General features: G+C 55.1%; 6 protein-coding genes across 6 annotated transcripts; 2 read left to right on the forward strand and 4 right to left on the reverse strand.

Moving 5' to 3' along the window:
• Nucleotides 1–786: 786 nt before the first annotated feature.
• On the reverse strand, nucleotides 787–3578 carry PHACADRAFT_257414 (uncharacterized protein). The gene is made up of 7 exons (XM_007396563.1): nucleotides 3260–3578; nucleotides 3201–3212; nucleotides 3062–3147; nucleotides 2925–3005; nucleotides 1736–2863; nucleotides 1236–1673; nucleotides 787–1177 (listed from the first exon to the last, which is right to left on the reverse strand). The coding sequence occupies exons 5-7, from the start codon at nucleotides 2523–2525 to the stop codon at nucleotides 1122–1124; spliced, it is 1284 nt and encodes a 427-aa protein (XP_007396625.1). The 5' UTR covers nucleotides 2526–2863; nucleotides 2925–3005; nucleotides 3062–3147; nucleotides 3201–3212; nucleotides 3260–3578; the 3' UTR covers nucleotides 787–1121.
• A 1309-nt stretch (nucleotides 3579–4887) lies between these two features.
• Nucleotides 4888–6346, forward strand: PHACADRAFT_184941 (uncharacterized protein). The gene is made up of 2 exons (XM_007396564.1): nucleotides 4888–5788; nucleotides 5843–6346. The coding sequence occupies exons 1-2, from the start codon at nucleotides 4984–4986 to the stop codon at nucleotides 6244–6246; spliced, it is 1209 nt and encodes a 402-aa protein (XP_007396626.1). The 5' UTR covers nucleotides 4888–4983; the 3' UTR covers nucleotides 6247–6346.
• Nucleotides 6347–6505: 159 nt separating this feature from the next.
• Nucleotides 6506–7973, forward strand: PHACADRAFT_209758 (uncharacterized protein). The gene is made up of 3 exons (XM_007396565.1): nucleotides 6506–7358; nucleotides 7413–7486; nucleotides 7538–7973. Exons 1-3 carry the CDS (start codon nucleotides 6548–6550, stop codon nucleotides 7826–7828), a joined length of 1176 nt encoding a protein of 391 aa, XP_007396627.1. The 5' UTR covers nucleotides 6506–6547; the 3' UTR covers nucleotides 7829–7973.
• Nucleotides 7974–8256: 283 nt separating this feature from the next.
• Nucleotides 8257–8935, reverse strand: PHACADRAFT_257417 (uncharacterized protein). The gene is made up of 3 exons (XM_007396566.1): nucleotides 8626–8935; nucleotides 8405–8566; nucleotides 8257–8351 (listed from the first exon to the last, which is right to left on the reverse strand). Exons 1-3 carry the CDS (start codon nucleotides 8752–8754, stop codon nucleotides 8313–8315), a joined length of 330 nt encoding a protein of 109 aa, XP_007396628.1. The 5' UTR covers nucleotides 8755–8935; the 3' UTR covers nucleotides 8257–8312.
• Nucleotides 8936–9960: 1025 nt separating this feature from the next.
• Nucleotides 9961–12340, reverse strand: PHACADRAFT_257419 (uncharacterized protein). The gene is made up of 7 exons (XM_007396567.1): nucleotides 12161–12340; nucleotides 12039–12110; nucleotides 11879–11987; nucleotides 11799–11825; nucleotides 11518–11746; nucleotides 11038–11459; nucleotides 9961–10982 (listed from the first exon to the last, which is right to left on the reverse strand). Exons 1-7 carry the CDS (start codon nucleotides 12284–12286, stop codon nucleotides 10156–10158), a joined length of 1812 nt encoding a protein of 603 aa, XP_007396629.1. The 5' UTR covers nucleotides 12287–12340; the 3' UTR covers nucleotides 9961–10155.
• A 10-nt stretch (nucleotides 12341–12350) lies between these two features.
• On the reverse strand, nucleotides 12351–13369 carry PHACADRAFT_257421 (uncharacterized protein). Its single transcript, XM_007396568.1, has one exon. It carries the CDS (start codon nucleotides 13012–13014, stop codon nucleotides 12796–12798), a length of 219 nt encoding a protein of 72 aa, XP_007396630.1. The 5' UTR covers nucleotides 13015–13369; the 3' UTR covers nucleotides 12351–12795.
• Between the last annotated feature and the right edge of the window lie 1197 nt (nucleotides 13370–14566).

Below are 14566 nucleotides of genomic sequence, written 5' to 3' on the forward strand. Positions count from 1 at the left end.
CGAAGTGACAGTATAGTTGGAGTGGGTTCCCACCTCCGTACTCACTGCCAGCTCAAAGTGGATATCTGCCAACCGCATGCAAGCCAAATAGTAAGGCAGAAACTGTGTATCGAGTCGCGACGTCAATGCATATGCCAAGCTATGAGAAAGAAGGACCTGTGCCTCCGGCTCATGCTCTCTCTGCTGCTTTGGCCCCGCAGGCAGACATCGATAGCGTGAAAATTCTCTGCGACTCGGATCCTCGGGTTATCCATTTTGCGAGAAGATATATTTACGTCTGTGCAGGCGTTTGCACCCCGGCAGATCACCAGCATGAAATCAGTATCACTAAACCAGACAGAGTATGGTCGAAAGAGATAGCCAGTTCTTGGCTTGCTCAAGGTTGACTATCAAGCGCTTCTGCATCATGATGGCGCTGATGGCGGTTTGGGCGGCAGATTGACCGCCGCTCTCGCACCTCGATCTCGCACCTCGACTCCCAACCGTCAACTAACTTGCTGTTATACTGTTCCAAACATACGAGAGTCGCTGCTGTAATCTTACTTTGCTACACACTGTAGTAACTCGGTTACCGAGTGGTCCGCTCAGCAACAGTATTCCGTTCACGACGCGCAGTGTGCATATAATAAATCGGATGTCGAATACCTCTACGAGTTAGCTCTGTGCGATCTGGCTCACCATAATGGGCTGTTTTTACTTTTGACAGCTCATTTATCAATAGGCTAGCATGAAGACACTTTTCGTAGTGATTACATATTCCACTCATGACTTGTGGCGGAAGGTGGTGTTAACGGCCGGTCGCTCCAGTGAGTCAGCCTGAGCCTATACTGGCATCCGGCACCTTGTATGCCTATAATACATTTCCGTAAATAATACATCCTGTACATTCTTGCTTCAATCAAATCCCCAGGGCTAGCTAGATAATGATAGAGGCCACAGCAAACTGGCGGCGAGGCGGTGCCACGAAGCTCACACGTTCGGCCTTGCTCCCGCGCCTTGAGCCGCGTGTCCAGCGCCGAGCGATCTGTCGTAGGACGAGAATACTCTGCCGCGCAGTTCGTCTCCGTTTGGGAAGACATTCATTTGATAGAGTTGTGCCTATAACGCGGGGAAACCTAATGTTATAACGCTGGCGCAGATCTTGTAGGCTTGTCGTCGTGAGACTGGCGTGACAGAACTGTGAATGCGACAGAATGAATAAACACAATCGAAGGAGGAGCACGCCGAACACTGACCGAGAGATGACTGCATCCCAGGAGAACACTTGTCTTTCATGGTGCCCAAGTGCTCAACACGGACAACACCCTTTTCCCGCGCCTGCGGCATCCATCTGCGCACACGGTCCCGAAGGACCGACGTAACATTCTCCAGCGCGGGCAACCACGGCTCCTCCCATGTCGAGTAGTCGCGCGCACGCAAACCGAACTCGGTGCGGTGCGGCAGGCCGGCGACGAGCCCGTCCAGCGTGCGGACCATGGACTCGAACGCGGGCCAGTGCGTCACCGGTCGCGGCTTGTAGCAGTTGTAGAACTCTATCGAGACCTTGTCTGCCGTCGCATATGGTGAGTCGTTGTGCGTGCGGAACGTCGTGGAGAGGTGGAGGACTTCGCGGTGCGGCTCTTTCGTGACCCAGCTTGTTGGTACCCGATCTAGAAGCGAGAGCTCCCATCTCACTGGTGAATAAAACGCGCTTCCTGTGAGTTTTGGCCTAATAGATATACCAGAGGCAGCTTACCATTTCCCGTGTGTACTTCGTCGATGCGCTTCGTACGCAGCGATATATCCTGACAGTAGTGTTCGACGTCGGACCTGTAGTACGAGCCAAGCAGCGCCTCCGCGATACTGATGACATTCGACGCGTCCGTGGCATCAATAGCGGGCCGTTCGCTGTAGGCATCGCACGGTTTCTCGACTTCGGAACCGTGATTAAGCGCCCGACCTATCAAGCAGACCTGCGACAGCGCAGAGACTTGCTCCAGGGAGAAGATGCAGCCTTTAACCACCAGCTCCTGCAGGCTGCTCAGAGCGCCTTTTGACTGGCGAATTGCTGGTCCCATCCGCGGAGCGCATCGTAGGTGTTCCAGATGTACTATGCGAAGCGTATGAACGGTGGAGACGATCCGGAAGAGCTCGTTGAATGACGAAAGCGTACGGTTGCGGATGCAGAGCTCGGTGAGGCCTTGGAAGGACGCGCGAAGCAAGGAAGGGAGAGCGGCCTGAACGCGCGGTGGGACCGGGCGTGACGGGTCGTGCTCGTCCCATACGATCTTTCGCACGTGATCAGACTGGCGGAGGAGTCCCGAAGAAAGGACCAGCTCCATGGCGGGCGCGGAGTCATCATGAGCATTCACAGGGCTGGCTTCGTTCGGTCCGACATACACCGTTTCGACGAAGCGTCCTGGGTGAGCCTGTCCTGAATAGTGGTCAAAGATGCCGCGGATCTGGTAAAGATGCGTGGTGCGAAGGAGGCAAAGCGTGGAGAAGAGGGGTGAACGGCAGATTTTTCGCCACGCGCGGCAGACCATGGAAAGCCGGCACTGGATCACCATGTGCCTTCGCAACAGCCATGGGGAACTGTCGCCGCAGGAGTGCCACGCCTGACTAGCGGTAGTGACCGATCCTTCTGCCGCGAATGCCGCGACTGTTGTGAGAACCTCCGCGGGAAGACATGCTGCGGTCTGCCTGAACTTTTCCATCCGCGCTTTCCACAATGGCTCATACCAGCTGCATACGTTGAACGCGAAAGGCTCCTGCCCGAAGTTAGCACGGGTGCGTATCCTTAGAGGGACCGGCGTGCTGCCAACGGTTATGGCCAACAGTGGGCGTAGCGATGTTACGGCCCGTAAGTCAACGATTCGACGGCCTTATAGAGGGGCATTTCGGATTATGAGCCGGTCGAAATGAAGTTCGACGGAACAACTTACCCAGGTATAGTCCATTTTTCGCGAAGAATACCATGTTCTCCTTCGGGCACACTCCGCACCCAATGACGTCTCCGTTCTTGCCTACGAAGCAGCGGCGTTAAGACTTATGTAGTGTGGAAACTAAAAATTTGGCTCACAGGTGTAGGTGCTGAGGACCCGCGCCGACCTGATGTCATAGTGTCCGAGGTCCACCATTGCGGACTGGCCATGTTGGTATGCAATGCTATGAGCATGAGGTGAGCGACAGGAGCTCCGGCACGGTTTGCGGAAGCGTACCCAGGCATTATCCTGACAAAAAATTAGCTAGGTCGTCAAACATCGATATTGCAACCTACTTTGCGTCTACCATTCTTAGTGCATGCACTGTGACTTCGAAATAATACAGTGGGTAGTGCGCGGAGATGCTGCTGGCTGACGTGAACTCGGTCGTGGCTTTCTCGGGCTGTTGCTCAAGGAAAGTAGAATCTGTCGAGAGCCCGGATGGCCCTTCGATGAACGAGTCCAACGTGGTTTCGGACATAAACATGTCGCGTCCGGCGTACGAAGCAGCCGTGCCCCAGGCTGTCGGCGGAAGAGACAATTCTGGCGCAGGCAGCCCATCGTCTAGTGTGGCATCTCGGAGGTATTTCTGCATGAAGAGAGGAGCACGAGCAAGGGTCGCCATAGCGAGTGAATCGAAATGTGGGGGGAGAATCTCTGGGGTAACGTCGATGGTGGCAGCTCCGCGAGCATCCGCACAATATATGGTGTCGGCATGAACGACATGGCGGTGCGTTCGGAACGCACCAAGCGGGCTGGAAACAAGAAGCCAACTGTCATTTCAGCGGAGATTGCGATTTGATGCGACCAAGGATGCAGCGGGGACTTCGCTTGCACAGCGGCGACGGCATCCGGCTGCGCGTCCCGTTGGATAGCGCTCGAGCAGCGGGCCGGATTCCATACGTCGTGGAAGGGATTTTCGGGGGCGCGGATGCGTGCGAGCAATAGACGCGAGGGGCAGCCTGAGCAAAACCTCCTTCAGGCTAGATCGATGCCTCCGGTACGGTGTCCGCCTCCCCCAGGTCTAGTTCGTCTTCAGTGCCGCTGCGTCATACTGTACTCTAAACCGTAATCTTCGTCCAGACCCGCGTCGAAGGACTAGTCTCGTACCAGGTGTGAGTGTGAGCTAGAGCTTGAGGCTGTCGACATTGAGCTCGGTCCTGATTTCCGGTTGGCAATCGTTACGGACTATGAGGCCCCGCGGTCCGAGACGTGTTGTACGCAAGTGCCTGAATTTGTAGCACCGGTAGATTCGGCGCGTCGGCGTTATGAGCAAGTGTAGGGAAAAGAGCGGGGCGGCGCATGTCACTTACGTACGGGATGGTTCTTGCACCCAGCTCATGGCCCCCGGTAGGCTCGGGACCGCGACTTCGCCTCAATGCCCGCACGAGTCTGGTCAGTGCAGGCTCGGGATGGTCACATCGTTCAAGTGCACAGCTTCCAGCGAGGAGTTCGCAAGCGGTGTTCAGATGTCGAGCGATGGTTCAAGCCAAAAGAGGATACACACGGCGCATCAGCTACAAGTTTGGAAGCCGGCGCATCATTTCACGTGTGCAGACGCGCGTTAAGCGTCTAGATCTGTCAAAGTGCGTAGCGCTTACGTCCCGCAAATCCGTAAACCCGAAGTCTGTCTTCTCAACAGGTGCAGGGGACTCGGACGCTCGGAAAAAGCTTGAAACAAATAGTCCCAAAACTACGGGCAGGTTGTGAACGGGAGCACTCATCTCTGCGGTTTCTCTATAGCAGTACGTGGCCACCGGGTTTCTTGATCTGATTGGCCATCACCAACTCGCAGGATTTGACTGGCGGCCAATTGTTGTTTCATGTACTAAAAGTTCCTTGTAAGTATCTTTCAGGAGTACAAGAACTCAGCCATTTTGGGGGCATCATGATTGTATTGCCACTCATCGAAAGCATTCGATAGGCGCCGCTAACATACGTCCTTCATTGTTCGAGTCGACACGCCTTCACCTCGCTCTCCTCACCCACCACCACCACATCCCCTGGATTCGAAGGAAACATGGAAGTGGACACGGTCCTTTCGCTCAGAACGGAACGATTCCCACAAGAAATCTTCGAGACAGTCATCGACAACATCGACACCAATGTGGGCCTGCACAGCGCCACCCTCGTCTGCCGCTCTTGGCTTCCTCGCGCATCGCTGCATCTTCTCCGCTCTACTTCCGTGAACTATATAGGGCGTCCGGAATGGTGGTCAAACTCGCCCGACGGCATCGAGACGTGGCGCGCGTGCGAGCAGTTCCTCGCGGCCGTGAAGACGTCCGAGCGCCTGCAGCGCTACGTGCAGGAGGTCGTCGTCGTCAACGCGTGGACGTGCACGCCGAAGGTCATCGCGCTCATCATCGGCGAAGTTCCGCACCTAGAGAGCCTGTTTCTGCGTGGCAATTGCGACACTACTACCCCCGCGGCGCTGGCCGCTCCCGAGGTGCCGGTGTCGTTCAGTGGCACGCTGCGCTTGGACTTGTGCTCCCCGCCTGTGCTCGTATACATCCTGCGGGCATTCACTCGTCTGAAATACCTGCGTCTGAACCCGGTGTTCGACGTGCACTGGGCGCCACAGATAAAACTTTCCCCGTGGCGTACACGCGTGGAGCAGCTTACACTAGAAGGCATCGATTTTTACACCGTGGTGGTAATAGAGACATACATAGACCACAATACCTTGCAAAATGTCACGCTCTTGGGCCCGGACGAGTGGGACCCCGACGGCGTGGAGATGGCGATTCCTACATTCACCAAAACTCTTATCAGGTTCAAAGACGGCATCACCTCCCTGTCTATTAACTCGGGTTATTACAATTGGGGTGAGTGGATATAGCTCTTCCCTGTGCGACTGGTCCTAACTCTTCATTTTACAGCCCCCTTTGGGGTGTTCGCACTGCTTTATCTCAATTCTCTGACAACCCTTGAGCTAGTAATCCCATCCTGCTTCGAAGGGCTCTCACATTTGCGCTATTTCTTCGCCGAGTGGCGCAAAGATATAACCAAGTCGATCCGCAGCCTCCATTTCGTCAGCACGCCGGCGACATTCTATGGTGCCGTGGACGGTCCCGGCCTGACTCTTTGCGATTCGGGCGTTCTGGAATATCTCAATTCCGGCTGCTCGGTGGATTCTGTCACTTGGACGCTCGTCATGAAGCAGGCGCGGCCTTCACTGAGGAATGCGGTCCTGGCGGAGTGCCAGAGGCGTCTTGAGATTATCTTCCCCGAGTATTTACGGGGACACATCTCTTTCAAATCGCGATCAACGTGGGAGCAATGAGGGCCGGGTATGCATTAAGCCATATATTTTCGTCTGCGACTGGATGTTTTCCTTTCAATGTCTGTAACAAAGTATCGCGTACCATGGTATAGAAGTTAGCTACTAAAATATTCTTAAAATAAAATAAAATACCTAAGGATTTCTCACTGACATTAGCTATCGCGCATTCCGGGCAGAAAACAGAGAGTGAATGTTATAAGTAGAAACGCCACAAAGTCTTCGCGGGCGTCTTCGCAGCCCAATTTTGATCGCATCACTCTCAAGCTGACCGCCACGTCATTTGCCGCGAGTCCCGGGAAACATGCAGTACTTGGCGCAGGAGCTCGTCGACCATATCATCGACACCATCGCAGACACGCCCAACCGCCGTTTCACGACAGAGCGCACGCTTGCGACCTGCACGCTCGTCGCGCGGGCATGGCTCCCGCGCAGCTCTACGCACCTCTTCGAACGGATCGCCTTGCGCCCGGACGACCTCGAGCAGTTTTTCTCGGCCTTGGAGACGTGTCACCGGCTAGTAGCGAACGTCGCAGAGCTCGAGCTGACCTCTGGGCCGTATGCAGGTCTCGAGAGCGTTGCTGCCCTGCTGCTGCTGCGGCCGCCGCGGCTTCGCCGCATCGTGTACCAGGACTACTTGCTCCTCTCCGGGGGCCGCGGCGATATACACTTGAAGCATGCGAGAGTGCCGATGCCTGTCGTGGACAGTCGCCGTCTGACACACTTGAAGCTGCAGTCTGTCGACGCTTTTGCCCTCTCTCAGCTGCTCGCTCACTTTGATGACCTGGACACCCTCGAGCTGGACCCACAACACCGATACCCGTTCTACAGAGCCTGTGCAGAGAGCCCTTGGCCCATTCCTCCACATCTACGCGTAAGGAAGTTCATACTGGCAGACGTCGCGGCTGCCTCGGCTCTCGGATACGTTCGGGTCCTGCGTGCCCACCTATCGCCGTCCGCTCTAAAGATCATGGCGTTCAAGGGTTTCTGCGCCGACAAGGACGGGCCCTATGTTAATGGCGCTCTGAGAGATCTTTCCCGCGGCGCCGAAGACCTCTCCCTATGCTTCTACGATAAGGACATAACAATCGACCCAGAGAGCGCGTCCTCCTCGAGTAAGCATTAAAGGCTTTCGTCGTGATGCATCTTGCTAATTTTGCGGCAAACAGAGTATCACATGGCGGCTTTGGAAGGGTGCAGCAACGTGCAGAGAATCTCCATAAGCTTCATTGACTGCCGTCAGGTGCGCCTACACTGCGATTCGTCTTATGTACTCATCTGAATCTGCTTTCAGCAATTTCCGTGGGCATGTGAAAGCATCCTGCCGTATCTGTCTCTGTCCATTCGTCGACTTATCCTGCTGCTTTGCGGTCCCGCAGACCTTCGTAGGCTCGTGCACGCCCGCATGGACACGTTCGAGCGCAGCCTCGCCAAATGCGACAAGCTCGAGGCGCTGGAGATTCGGGTGACGGGAGCTGCGATGTGGGCGAACAGCGAGACGAAACTGTTCGATGAGATGAGGGACGCGCTTCCGAAGGTCTTGTCTGGCCGTCTGGCGGCGTTGACGTCCATTGTGCTGCTGTGATGCCGTGGCGGATGGAAACAGGAAAGCTCTAAGCGCTGGCGACTATGGCGTTGTGTCCAACATTGCAGCGCCTCGGAGACCGTATAAATACCTATGTGATAGTGTGCATTTGAGCGCAACCTAGAATTGGCTTACAAGGACCTTGTTGCCTTGAATTGTTTTGACAATATGACTGTTAAATAGACAGAAGATTTCTATATATACAAAAAGCATCTGATCGGGCTGGCGTAGCATTCGCGGAAAGGAATCTCACTATCTTGTTTAGTGGTAGTGCCCCGCTGATCATGCAAGGTTAGCATATAGAAACGTATATTTGTTATCAGAAACTCAGATATTCCTCCAATTGTGCGAGCACACCCTACTTATCGCAAAGGCACACTCTGCACTATTGTCGAAAACACTCGATCACATTCTTAGACGGGTAGGACGATACAAGTACATTCGAAACGGTCACTCGCAGGACTACACAACGGTGCGCATCGACTTAGGCGGTAATGGGGACGCAGCCGATGCCGATGCCGTTCTGTAACTAAATGTCAGTCTATATCCTCCCCAATATTTTAGCGAAGTACGTACGACAATGCCGTCAGAGCAGGAGACGGTGCTGCCGCTGCACTCGGAGCCAGAGCCGACTCCGACGACGCTGATGGGGCTGCAGGTGAGCCCGAGCAGGACGTCCGGGTCGCTCAGGACGACGCCGATGGACTTGAGGATCGCGGCGCCGGCTGCAGAGTTAGCCTGGCATCCGAACGATGGTCAGCATTGCTGGAGTCAGCAGAGAAACAAAGGCAACATACAGACTCGGTACTGGTGCAGCACGCGTCCGTAGACGACCCGCCGCTGCCGCCACGGGCGACGTTGGCAGGTGTGGCGGCCGCAAGAAGGGCGAGGGAGAGCGTGGAGAAGATAGTGAAGCGAGAGAACATCTTGGTTTGAGACTTGAGTTGCAAGTGACACGAGAGTGTGGTTTGCTGGAGGACAGAGGGCACAGCGAGCCCAGCTTTTATACGTCGAGGAGACGTTGCACTACACCCATACAAGGTGCACGGGAGTACCAGCTACCTTGCAAAAGCGTCCGGGCGTCGTGGTGTGGAGCAAAACGTCGCGATGCTCCACTACGCGAAGCATCCTGGGAAGACGTCGGCATTCAGCCCTGCGTTCGCATCTGTCGCAACCCCCGATAACGACGCGTGAGCATGAGACGGAGGATGATCAGATGTATGGGTGGGTGGAGCAGTCCAAGGGGCAATGTTCTTCGGATGTCGTAGAACGATAGCGGATATTCAGAGGTTGCGACGAGACATATATGGCATTTTTCCGCACCAGGTGGTTTATGGCTGCTTGAGTTGGGTCCAGGAGCCTAGATTTAGCGCGTTAGACGGAACATTAACTCGACGAAAGATAATCTCGAAATACTCAGCCTCGACAACGACGATAACCATCACGGTGTAACACGGCATTCAGCCCATTATGGCCCTCCTGAGCTCATCGCCTGTGGGAAAATGACGTTTGTTGTTGGTAGTCTTTGTGGCCGACTTCTCGAAATAATGTCGGGCTCACGCGTGTCACAGACGAGTGGGTGGAGCAGCCTAAGGGGCAGTGTTCTTCGGATGTCGTAAAACGATAGCGGATATTCAGAGGTTGCGATCGGACATATATGGCATTTTTCTGCACCAGATGGTCTACGACTGCTTGAGCCGTGCCCAGACAACTAGATTTACTACATCAGACAGAGCGAAAAGTGGTGCCAAAATACTCAGCCTCGACAATGGTGGCAATCACTAAGGTACGGCGCGGGGCTCAACCTAACACAGCCCTGCCGGGCTCGCCGTCTGTGGGAGAATGACGTTCGTTGGTAGGCCTCGCGGCCGACTTCTCGAGATAATGTCGGGCTCATGCGTGCCATCATCACGCTGGACATCTCTTGGCTGGAAGCTCTGATAGCTCGCCGTTGGCAAGTTTGTATTGCCAGGCATTGCATGAGTGGAGTCCTCGAGATAGCATTTACTGGACGTCCTCTGCGACATAGGACACGTTATCCCTGGTAGTAAGTAGAACAAGAGAACGAAGCAGCAGGAGCTCCAACAATGATTGACTCACCTGCCTTCCCATCATGATCGCATACTGACATGGAAGGCACGAGGTGCAAACAACCATATAGCATATTAAAAGACAGTGTGCACATTACATGAGAGCTACAAGGGGCGCTACAAGCTAGAAACACAGAGCAGAGCACAACAGTGACTTACAGACAAAGCAGTGCAAGGCGCATACAGAGCATAGAAGGCATAGAGAGAGCATAAGTTACGCAATCCCGAACCGCCACGTCACACCACCCACTCAATCTCCTTCTTGACCTCCTCGTGCTCGAGCGTCTTCTCATGGTACCGCACTTGCGGCACATACGCTCGCTCCTCGCTCGTCCCGTTAGTCCAGTCGTACACGCGCTTCGCGCGCATGCGCAAGTCGACGCTGCAGTGCACCTTCATGCGCACGCCCGCGTCCGTGCACACAGGCACGTGGCGGCCGCGGCCCCAGTTGACGACGGGTTCGTGCACCCACGCGTTGTCGGGCAGCTGGTAGTGCTGCTCGAGCGGTATGACCTCGAGCACCCACCACGCCGGCGCGAGCGCGAGCTGGTCGTACAGCGGGCAGAGCAGGTCCGCGAGGTCCTCTTCCGCCTCGGTCAGCTCCCCGAGCGCGCCGGCGCGCAGCCGCTGCAGCGTCGTGACCCGCGGGGCTGGAGGCGTAGCGGGCAACTTCGGCGTGTCGGTGGTGAAGACGGGTGTATTCACGGGTGTGGGCCCCGCCGAGAGCGGCTCGTCGACGAGCGTCCTGGTCGAGTCGGTGCGTACATGCAGCGGAACCGTGGGCGGTCTCAGCGTCGGCGCTTGGATGTCTGGGAGCTTGGGAGTCTGCTCCGCGATGGCGGCAAGGTACTCTTCTTCGCTGACGATGTTGGTCATGTCAAGCGGTCGGGGAGCCGGCTTCAAATCGGGGTAGAACATCGCGGGGTCGAGGCCAACGTTCTTGAGCAGCTCAGTGTGGAAACGAATGCCGGTGTTCGCGAGGAAGCACTGGCGGATCATCCAGCGCAGAGGGATGCGTGCAAGGTTGTGGCGAGTATCGTTCGGGACAGAGCCACCACCGACGTCTGTGTAGACAGCGTGAGCATGGCCATGCGTGAAGACCAAACAAATGGGACCGACCACAATGACACCCGGAGAACCACACTTCCAGGACATCGGTCTCCTTCTTGGTTGTTCCGTTGATGGCATACTCCGAGACATCGTGCTTCCAGTCCGCCAAATCTTCATCGTCGCTGTCGCTACCCTTGTCGTGCTTGTTCTTCCGCTTCACTGACTTCGACAGAGTGTCGTACATAGTGTGCATCTTTGCCGTAATAGTTGCTTCTTTCGCGGCGAGGGCAGTCTGCGCTTGCGGCTTGGGCATTTCACCAGGCTGGACACCGAGCTGCACTTCCTGGTCGGTGGGACGGTTGTAGAGATTGGCCTTGAACTTCGCGCGACGTTCGTCCAGAGACAGAGCGTGGCGGAAATAGCGGACTGCAGTGTTCGACGATACAAAGGGCAGGCGACGAGGGAAGAGACCAACAGAGCAAACCGTGTCCCTAGACGAATCCCAAGCCATCAGCGAGCACATCAAGTTGGCAAGATCATAACACTTACCAAACACCGACGAATTCGATATCAACGTCCATCGAGAAGGCTTTTTTGAACGCCGCGCTCTGCTTCCATCCAATGTCATCGGCTCGGGTGTACATCTTGTACGCGAACGGCACTTGCTGGCTATTGCATGAAGGAAGCAACCCAACTTTGTGGATCATGCCAGCGAGCGAGCGTGCGATGTACGCGCCGCGTGAGAAGCCGAAGATACAGATTTTGTCCCCTCCCTGGTCTGCAATGTAAGTCAGCACCGGGCATTCTATGAAGACATCGATCAGTCTCACAGTTTTGCATAAGGAATTCGTAGCCCTCTATGAAAGGTATGAGGTTAGATGGAGTCGCAGAGCCGAGATCTGATACGCACGCATGACATGGGCATCCAAATTCCAGGCGATAGCCGCGTCCACAGTCTGGTTCAGTTTCGCCCATAGAGGTGTTGCGATCTGAGGAATGGTGTATGTGCCAATTCCAGCCTGTGGTAGTACACTCAGATTCAGACTGCTCGAGAACGTGGGCAAACGCACCTGATAATAAACCATTTGCTGAGTATGATCATCCTTTTGTAACAGCGTGAAGAATTGGATAACGTTCGAGTTCTAAGCCTAGTCAGAGTATGTCCGGGAGTGACGACTATACGCAGACCTACGTCGGCGTCGAACTGATCGCCTGTACCATCGAAGCAAAGCACGAGAGTCCTCGGTCGAGGCTTGAGAGGATCTGCTGGAGGGATGATACTCGGCAGCGTTGTGATAACAGGTGGAGGGAGCGCCATAGTTTGCGAGCGTGGATTTGAACGACCTCGGGAAAGTACACTCCAGCGGGAAGGCTCGGGAGGCGGGAGTTGAGGCGGGGGATGGATTATATATCAAGAGTGGATATTTCCGGACATCTGTCTCGTTTGATTCATCCATTCGGCGGCTGGAAGTTGATTCTACAAATGGCGTAGGCTGTCCGGACAGCAGGCACGGTGTCGGTGGCCATCAATGCCGATGGCTCTTGTGGACAGATGCGTCTCTAGAGGCGCGGCGAGCGCGGGAGCTCGGACTCCGTATGGGTTGTACCATTGTGGCTTGCTGCAGCCGTCGGTCACGCTCGAGATAGAGTTGTGTCCGGTGGTACAGCTCCAGGACACGAAATACGCTCGTGGGATGTGCAAAGACTGGAAGCGCGTCGGCACGCGCCTTCCCCGCAACAACCATGTGTTCCGGCGCCTCATGTGACCGTTTCTTCTAGGCCGGCCGTCTTCGTAAGTTCATCTCCTCCGCACAGGCGACCCACATTTCAGAGGATGCATACAGGGTGAGTTTGGATCGGCATAATTCCGACAGCGGTGTCCATAGATTCCGTAAGGTGCTGAGCTTGCGAATACAGTACAGCGATCCAAACGCCAGCGCCAGTACTTACTGCACGTTTGCTGCGCTTGGCCGCGCTGGAGGTCGCTGGCTGTGCAAGCCTCAACGAGCAGATGGCGGACGTCAGAACAAACCCGGACGCCTTCATAAGCAAATGTTGGGGCTCCTTGGTGATCGGAAGTGCTGATAACCTGTGCGTTATAGTCCTGGCTTGGAGCCGGTTAACGACTGCCCGACTCTGCTAGGTTCCGGTCGGCCTGTGGGTGCGGCATACGTCCCTCCATTGCATGTTGACCTCTTGCACGGAAGCATCGTCTTGAAATTCAGCTCGAATGTGGCTGAAAGAGGGGATCCACTTCCGTCACCCACGGTAGTTCCGTAGATGTTACCCACCCTCTATTCAGTGACCACGCCGAATCGCACTTCCGTTCTCCACGGCTGTCTTCGTGGTCTTCCATGACTGTGGCCGTATGTTGGCATTGTGCTGGTATTGGATGATGGTGCATGACAAGCGTGGTGCTCCCTGCGTCGACGCCCCACATGTGAGGCGGCGGCGGCTGTGAGCGAGAAAGAGGATTCGTCGCTGACGCAGAGCAGAGGAGATGGCGGTTCGAAAGAGAGAAGTGACAGGGCTGAATGAAGCGGTGAGTCGGGCTGGGACGGCACAGTCTGGCTTTGACAGCCTTGAAGCTTCTCGCCGGTGGGCATTGACGGTTGTCCAAAGTAGGAAGGGCGCATCAATGATCGGACATCAAGCGAAGTCGGACACACCACGGCACCTACCACCAGCCGACGCTCAATCCAACTGCAAGAGGGAGGCACGTTACGTGCATTCGAACTGCCCCAGAAATTCAATGCATGTACTCATCTGAAAGTACTAGTCCACTTCCTGCGACGCTATCAAAGTCCCCAAGTAAGTGCCGACTAAAACGATCAACGAGAGAGCTTTTGCTGCAGATTTCTTGTCAATCGGAGTGGCTCTGCTACATCCACCGCGTATTTTCGTTAGCGTAACCTTACTCTATCTTTGGAAGGTACGTCGAAGCATCGCTTACAACCGCTTTGAGGTGGCCCAGAGGGTAGTCATATCCATCGTTTATGACGATGTTGCGTTCCGCCTACGGCAAAGCCCTGTCGGCTAAGATCCCAAGTGCGGCCAGTAAGAGAGCCCGCTCATTACCATATTGCGTCGCTAATGATGCACGACAGTTTGGGACGTGGGGGTATGCGTGACACAATCAAACTTGGCCCAGTTGTGCATAAAATGACTGCTGTATGTCCGGAGATGCCAGGTGCCAAGAGCCTTTCGAACTTGTGCCCGGAAATGAAAGTGCTGTGTATCATCACATGCCTGGGATCATCATGCTTTCGTCATTTTCATCATCGTATTCGGGAGCGCCCTCAATGTCCGCACCGATGCGCCGTATAGCGACGTCTCTACTACCTCAAGGGCTGTACTACCTGTCTTCCAAAATGTGTCCGAAATTCGACCTGTAAATGCGCAAGTACAAACACTCGGTGATTAACGCAGACCATTATCTGGTACGCTAATATTCGTACTTCTTTTCTGATTTTCTTAATATCTACAATTTGTCCCGCTGTGGGTGCGGCTCGATCTCTTCGAACCGCACGATCACACTTCCCATAGGGAAACGGCCCACAATCGCCAGCTAAGTTCAGCTTGCTTGGACTCGTCTTCG

The sequence above is a fragment of the Phanerochaete carnosa genome, assembly GCF_000300595.1.
Source record: "Phanerochaete carnosa HHB-10118-sp unplaced genomic scaffold PHACAscaffold_6, whole genome shotgun sequence".
Classification (NCBI taxonomy): Eukaryota; Fungi; Basidiomycota; class Agaricomycetes; order Polyporales; family Phanerochaetaceae; genus Phanerochaete; species Phanerochaete carnosa.